The 7,787-nt window shown below is 62.6% G+C and overlaps 1 protein-coding gene across 1 annotated transcript; it reads left to right on the forward strand.

The window, feature by feature from the left end:
- The first annotated feature begins 245 nt into the window (after positions 1–245).
- Positions 246–7,787, forward strand: IHH (indian hedgehog). The gene is made up of 4 exons (XM_004674279.2): positions 246–563; positions 1,241–1,585; positions 3,896–4,157; positions 5,782–7,787. The coding sequence occupies exons 1-4, from the start codon at positions 246–248 to the stop codon at positions 6,438–6,440; spliced, it is 1,584 nt and encodes a 527-aa protein (XP_004674336.2). The 3' UTR covers positions 6,441–7,787.

Here is a 7,787-nt window from a genome sequence, read left to right on the forward strand (position 1 = left end):
TGCCCTCCAGATTCATGGCGCCACCTTGCAGACCCAGGTCTTGGGGTGGCCCCTCACGCTGGACCACAAGGCAGCATAATAGGGTTGTCGGTGCTTCTTGGCCAGCCCCTGGCTTCACCCCAGCAGCGGTGGAAGAGTCAGCCCAGGCCGCCCCTCCATCGGCGGGCAGCCCGGCTCCTCCCCTAACTCGGAGCCTTCCTCTCCAGCGCTGCAAGGACCGCCTGAACTCGCTGGCCATTTCCGTGATGAACCAGTGGCCCGGGGTAAAACTGCGGGTGACCGAGGGCTGGGACGAGGACGGCCACCACTCGGAGGAGTCGCTGCACTATGAGGGCCGCGCGGTGGACATCACCACCTCTGACCGCGACCGCAATAAGTACGGACTGCTGGCGCGCCTGGCGGTGGAGGCCGGCTTCGACTGGGTGTATTACGAATCCAAGGCCCACGTGCATTGCTCCGTCAAGTCCGGTGAGCCGCTGCCGGGGGTCTGGGCCCGGGGCCGGGGCCGCAGGGCGTGGGCAGGCGGCTCAGGACCTGCTGGGGCCGAGAAGGCGAAGAGGCCGGTCAGGGAATGGAGGCGGGGACCCCGGGCAAGAGGACGTCCCCGGCGCTCCCCGCTGCTGCTCATGACCGCCTGCTCCTCCTTTGCCTGGTAGTGTCATGGAGGCGCCTAGGGAGACAGGGCCATGTCCCAGCGCTGCTGGGTGCTGACCTTGCGGTCCGCAGCCAGAGCCTGCCGCAAGAGGTCCGAGACAGCCGGCTGGACTCATGGAGGAAGCCAGGCTGGCAGAGACGCCTCCCCACCAGCAGTGGGGCAGAATGGAGGCGGCTGGTGGGGCCCAGCCAGGCTGTACCCAGACGTGGTACCCGCATGCCTGACCTGGAGTCAGGAGTCCAGAGGTTCGGAACCCACAACCGGCCTGCGGGTCAGGCCCTTTAGGGGAGCTGTGTACACTGGTCTCAGGGGGTGCAGGCGTCCCCAACCTCTCCCCAGGGTCCTGAAGCTGGGCATTTTGGGGGGGCAAAACCAGTCATCAGGGCCAGAATAAACAGAATGGACTCAATAAAGTGGATTTTCCTAGATTGGCCGCCTTGTTGATCAGAACTGGCAGGTACTGGGGCCCCACCCCACCCCTCAAATCTTGTCATCAGCCCTGTCATCAACACTAAACCCAGTCATGGATGCTTCGAACAGTTGCTGTGTGACTGCCAGCCTGGCCCCACCTGGTGTCCGGCTCAGCCCCTGCACTGGCACCAGCAAATGACACTCACAGCCCTGGCACACAGACCTGCTTCTCACGGTGCTGTGCTGACCCCCCGCAATCTGCTGCTGGTGCCGGCGGCGCGGGGCTGCGGGCCGGGCCGGGTGGTGGGCAGCCGCCGGCGGCCGCCGCGCAAGCTCGTGCCGCTCGCCTACAAGCAGTTCAGCCCCAACGTGCCCGAGAAGACCCTGGGCGCCAGCGGGCGCTATGAAGGCAAGATCGCGCGCAGCTCGGAGCGCTTCAAGGAGCTCACCCCCAACTACAACCCCGACATCATCTTCAAGGACGAGGAGAACACGGGCGCCGACCGCCTCATGACCCAGGTGAGCGCGACCCGCCCTCGCAGAGCGCCGCCGCCCCAGCTCCGCCACCTGCCCGGCCCCACCCGCCCCCCTGGCACCTTTTCTCCACCGGCTGGCACGCCCCCTGGCACCTGCCCCTTACGCCAAGCCCCACTGACTCCTGCCCACGACGGGCCGGCCAGGGGTCCCGGCGGAAGTGTCGGCAGCCCCGAGCCCGCCCGGGGCTGAGAAGTGCTCCCTACTGCCAAGCCCCAGAGCCAGCCGGCGGCTTGGTGGCTCCCCTGCCCCGAGAGCCGCCGGCTCAGATAAGAAGCGGCACCCAGAGGTACTTCGACCCTGCTGCACCTCTGAGACCCACGCAGTCCCTCCAGGCCTAACCTTCGCGCGGCTGCGCCCCTCTCATTGCGAAGCCATTCGGCTCCCCTGAAGTGAAGAAGCTCCGGCAGTGGGGGACCCCCGCGCGCTCTCTTCCCCACGGGTCTCGGTTCACTGCGCCACCCCTTTCTGGAGCAGCCTCCGGCCTGGGTCTGAGGTTAAGGAACAGCGGGAAGAGTTGAGCCCGGAGGCGGAGATGGGAAGGGGAACTTGCCGGGCAAGCCCACGTGTCTGTCCCGAGGGCTGAGAGGCGCCCGGCTGCGGTGGAAGGGTGGGGTGCTGGGGTCTCAGGGCTCTGGGACTGAACTCGCCGGATCCCTGGGCTGGGTGGTGGGGGTGAGGAGGATGGGAATAGAGGGGCTCGAGGCCGAAGGGGCAGGGAGCAGAACCACCAAGTCCCTGCCTGCTCCCGTGCAGCAGACCTGTGCACTCAGCCACCTCGGGCTAACTTTTCTCCCTGCAGCCAGCCTGCAACCTAAGCCCCTTCCTCGGCGACCTGGGCAAGCCACCCCTTTCTAGGTGCTTTAGGAAGAGCAGCTAGACCACGACCCTCAGCGTGTTCCCTGGCGCCGGGGCTGCCGGCCCTAGTCGGGGCGAAGGTTGGCTGGTGTCCTGGCCCGGGCTGGGCGCCTAGGAATGCAGATAAGGATCCGGGCCACGGGCTGGGCAATCATTGACAGTGTGCGCCCCGGCTCTGGACCCGAGGAGGGGGGTGGGGAAGAGAGAGTGGCGGGGAGAAGGGGTGGTAGTGTGGATAGAAGTGGAGGGCTAGAAGCCGGGCAGCAAGGATCCCCAAAGTATTCCTCCTCTGGGCAGTGAGCACCCCCAGCCAGGCTGCTGGGCCTGGGAACACCAGCAGAGACATGGGCCTTAGCTGTTGTTGGCTCCTGAGAGACGGAGTCCAAGGGTCTGTGGGGCCCTGGCTTTGCTAGGTAGGGGGAGCTTGAGACTTGGCTGCCACACTTGGAGGCACCTCACACCTCGGGGCCCTGCCTCCCTCCCCTAGTCAACTGCAGGGCGCCTTGGGCTCCAGGAACACAGGTAGCTGGCACCAACGGACAGTCTGTTCTGGAAGTGCCCGTAAGTGCAGCTCCTGTACCTACAGCCTGGAGCTGGCTCCCTGAGAGAGGATGGTGTCCCTGGTCCTTCCTGGCAATAAGCAGCAGGAGGTACTAAAGCCCTGGACTCTGGAGGACTTTGAATGTGATTATCAACCAGTACATCCTGGCAGCAGGAGACACTGTGTCAGCCTCCATCGGGACAGCCTGGGGGCCAGCCTTACCAATGGTTCTTGGCTCCAGGTCTGTGGCATCCTGGTGGCAAGGGCTGGCTCATTTTGGATCATAAGAGGATCCCAACAGCACTGTTCTGTGATGCCAGAGGGATCTCGGCTGGCCTGGGATTTCCCCCCAACACACCTCTCTGCTGCTGGTGCCTCAGCACCTGCCGAGCCTCTTCGGCCTTGGTCCCCAGACCTCAGCCCTGAGGCTACGGTGACACCTACCGGGCACGCCTGGCCTTGCATGCCTAGCAGGCCAGCCGCAGGCAGTTGGGTGTGCTACCAAGCCCACCTCCTAGGCAGTAGGCGCCGGCTGATCCCTGGTGCCCAGAGGAGACAGAGGGACTAGACACTGGAAAGGTGTAACATTTCCCGCCAGTCTGTGTCGGGATCTTACCCCAAGTGGGGGCGAGAGGGCACCGGGGACCGCCTCTCACTAGAGAAGGGAGCGTGTAAGGTGGTCTGTCTCCTTGCCCTCCAGATTCATGGCGCCACCTTGCAGACCCAGGTCTTGGGGTGGCCCCTCACGCTGGACCACAAGGCAGCATAATAGGGTTGTCGGTGCTTCTTGGCCAGCCCCTGGCTTCACCCCAGCAGCGGTGGAAGAGTCAGCCCAGGCCGCCCCTCCATCGGCGGGCAGCCCGGCTCCTCCCCTAACTCGGAGCCTTCCTCTCCAGCGCTGCAAGGACCGCCTGAACTCGCTGGCCATTTCCGTGATGAACCAGTGGCCCGGGGTAAAACTGCGGGTGACCGAGGGCTGGGACGAGGACGGCCACCACTCGGAGGAGTCGCTGCACTATGAGGGCCGCGCGGTGGACATCACCACCTCTGACCGCGACCGCAATAAGTACGGACTGCTGGCGCGCCTGGCGGTGGAGGCCGGCTTCGACTGGGTGTATTACGAATCCAAGGCCCACGTGCATTGCTCCGTCAAGTCCGGTGAGCCGCTGCCGGGGGTCTGGGCCCGGGGCCGGGGCCGCAGGGCGTGGGCAGGCGGCTCAGGACCTGCTGGGGCCGAGAAGGCGAAGAGGCTGGTCAGGGAATGGAGGCGGGGACCCCGGGCAAGAGGACGTCCCCGGCGCTCCCCGCTGCTGCTCATGACCGCCTGCTCCTCCTTTGCCTGGTAGTGTCATGGAGGCGCCTAGGGAGACAGGGCCATGTCCCAGCGCTGCTGGGTGCTGACCTTGCGGTCCGCAGCCAGAGCCTGCCGCAAGAGGTCCGAGACAGCCGGCTGGACTCATGGAGGAAGCCAGGCTGGCAGAGACGCCTCCCCACCAGCAGTGGGGCAGAATGGAGGCGGCTGGTGGGGCCCAGCCAGGCTGTACCCAGACGTGGTACCCGCATGCCTGACCTGGAGTCAGGAGTCCAGAGGTTCGGAACCCACAACCGGCCTGCGGGTCAGGCCCTTTAGGGGAGCTGTGTACACTGGTCTCAGGGGGTGCAGGCGTCCCCAACCTCTCCCCAGGGTCCTGAAGCTGGGCATTTTGGGGGGGCAAAACCAGTCATCAGGGCCAGAATAAACAGAATGGACTCAATAAAGTGGATTTTCCTAGATTGGCCGCCTTGTTGATCAGAACTGGCAGGTACTGGGGCCCCACCCCACCCCTCAAATCTTGTCATCAGCCCTGTCATCAACACTAAACCCAGTCATGGATGCTTCGAACAGTTGCTGTGTGACTGCCAGCCTGGCCCCACCTGGTGTCCGGCTCAGCCCCTGCACTGGCACCAGCAAATGACACTCACAGCCCTGGCACACAGACCTGCTTCTCACGGTGCTGTGCTGACCCCCCCGCAATCTTTTCCCTCAGCATTTCCCTGACAACTATCTACTTCAAGTCACACCTACTCTTCGCCTGCAAACATTGGCCCCCGGCCACTGCCACTCCTTACTCCTGTCCCCCAAACACCGCTCTCCATGGCACACACTGATGTCCCTGTGCCCTGTCCCCACACAAGGACCAGAACATGAACTGAGGTTACTGATGTCGCCCTGGCCGGAGCTCCACCCCTATCCCCTGGTCTGACCCTTCACTCTTGAGGTTCCCTAAGAGGCTACTCCCCTCCCTGGCTGGTCCTCCTCTCACTTCCAGACAGACTCAAGGGCCAGTTATGTCAGAGAACTTGGGGTGTCAGTATGAGAGAGCAATATTTGGGGAGCATATGAGCAAGGGGTTAGAAGTCATGGGACATTCAGACCTCACAGGGGCTAAAGCTTTTCCGTGAGGTCACAGGAGACCACTGCTTGGTTTGCCGACCCCTGGCCTCTCCTAGCCCTTCCCAGCATTTTCGGGGTGAGAGGAAACTGAGGGTGCCTCAAGAGGGCCCTTCCCCTCTTGACTAGTGGGTATTGAGCCATGATCTGTCCTTCTCATTTGCAAAGGCTTAGACTGGGGAGGCGGACAGAAGATCACGTGGGGTGGGGTGAGTTCAGCTGCCGGGAAGTGGGGGGCAGGGTCCAGGATAGGGTGAGGGGGGCTCTCTGGGAGAAAGAGGAGTCCCCACTGGGCTGGCACTGGGAATCCCAGCTCCATGGAGTAACACCTTCATGTCCCTTCCTCCACAGAGCACTCCGCTGCAGCCAAGACGGGCGGCTGCTTCCCTGCTGGTGCCCGAGTACGCCTGGAGAGCGGGGCGCGTGTGGCCTTGTCGGCGGTGAGGCCCGGAGACCGGGTGCTGGCCATGGGGGAGGACGGGAACCCCACCTTCAGTGACGTGCTCATTTTCCTGGACCGCGAGCCGACCAGGCCGAGGGCCTTCCAGGTCATTGAGACGCAGGACCCCCCTCGCCGCCTGGCACTCACCCCTGCGCACCTGCTCTTCACCTCCAGCAATCACACCCAGCCAGCAGCCCACTTCCAGGCCACATTTGCCAGCCAAGTGCAGCCCGGCCAGTACGTGTTGGTGGCTGGGGCGCCAGGCCTGCAGCCTGCCCGAGTGGCCACTGTCTCCACACACGTGGCCCCGGGGGCCTATGCTCCACTAACGAGGCACGGGACGTTGGTGGTGGAGGATGTGGTGGCCTCCTGCTTTGCAGTGGTGGCTGACCACCGCCTGGCTCAGTTGGCCTTCTGGCCCCTGCGACTGTTTCACAGCTTGGCATGGGGTAGCTGGACCCCGGGGGAAGGGGTACACTGGTACCCCCAGCTGCTCTACCGCCTGGGACGTCTCCTGCTAGAAGAGGGCAGCTTCCACTCACTGGGGATGGCTGGGCCCGGGAGCTGAAAGGACCCCTCCGCTGCACTCCAGGAACTGCCCAGCTGGATCCCAGGCCTCCCCACCAGGAGGGCGCAGGCCCTGAAGGGACCTTAGGAGGGGCGCTGGTTGCCACCATCTCTGCCACCAGAGATGCACCTTGAGATTTGACTAGGCCATGCCAGCGTCCCTATGCCCCGTCTTCGTATAGTGACAGAACTGTAAGCTGCGCTGGCCCGGAGGGTTGTGGCCCATCTTCCTGTCCTAGAAACCTCGAAACCCGCCCAGCCAGCACTCACTATGTCTTTTCACACCTGCCTCCTTCATGGGGAAGACCCGTTCTATCTGTCTTAGGCCCCCCACTTCAGTGGGCTGGCACCTCAGTTGATGCTGCTAGTTTCCCTGGGAGCCAGCAGGGAGCTGGCTGGACTCACTGCTGCCGGAACTGAGAAAGCCTCACAGGCAGCCAGCCTGGCCATCCTGAGACACGACCTTCCTCCCTGGCCACACTCCGCGGGACACACCCCGAAACTGCTGCCGTCGGGGCAGTCAGTGTGATCACAGGGCTGGGGACGGGGTGGGCTGGGTGTCCTTCCCAGCTGTCCAGGCTGAGCTCCCTTTTCTGTAGGACCATCACCTCCACCCCCTCCTCCAGTCAGTCTCCCCCACCTTATTTATTGGCTTGGAGGGGAAGCCCATGGGAGAATCTTGGGGATGTTTTGACCTTTTCTTCCTTTTGTAATAAAAATTATTTAAGTTGCTAGAGCCATGGAGCCCAAGGTCCTGAGCGACACAAAGATGGCCTGTGGCTGGCTCACTTCTCCAGGGTCAAAACCTCCAGAGCTCCTGCCCTCTCTGCAGGCACTTTCTCACCCTCTGCAAAGCTCCCCATAGAGGGGGGAGCTGCAAAGTCCCCACTGAGGAGATGGTGGGTGCTAGGCGAGGACTTTACAAGCTGACCCCAACACTTGCCTAAACATGGACCAGACAGAAAGGGGAGGTTATCAATGCTCAGTCACTTCACTGATCTCGAACCATCTCCTTGTTCTCCAGTTACTCTCATCTTTCTTGGGGCCTGGGATTCTTCATTGGGAATCTTCACTGTATTTCCCTTGTGGCCTGTTCAGACATCAGAGCTAAGTCAAGGTCTGTAACCCGACAGTTCTCAAATCTCAGAATCACCTGGGCAGCTTGTTTAAAAATGGTTCCTGGTCCCACTTTCAGGATTCTGCTTTAATAGGTCCAGAGCAAGCCCCAGGAACTGATTTTTACTAATACCCCACACATGGCAGAGGATTCATAGACCATCCTTTCATAAACATTGCTTAGAGACGGCTCAGGTTATCGCTAAAAATAAAATGACCCCTTTCTTCCTCT

The sequence above is a fragment of the Condylura cristata genome, unplaced genomic scaffold, assembly GCF_000260355.1.
Source record: "Condylura cristata isolate star-nosed mole 26May11 unplaced genomic scaffold, ConCri1.0 scaffold00002, whole genome shotgun sequence".
NCBI lineage: Eukaryota > Metazoa > Chordata > Mammalia > Eulipotyphla > Talpidae > Condylura > Condylura cristata.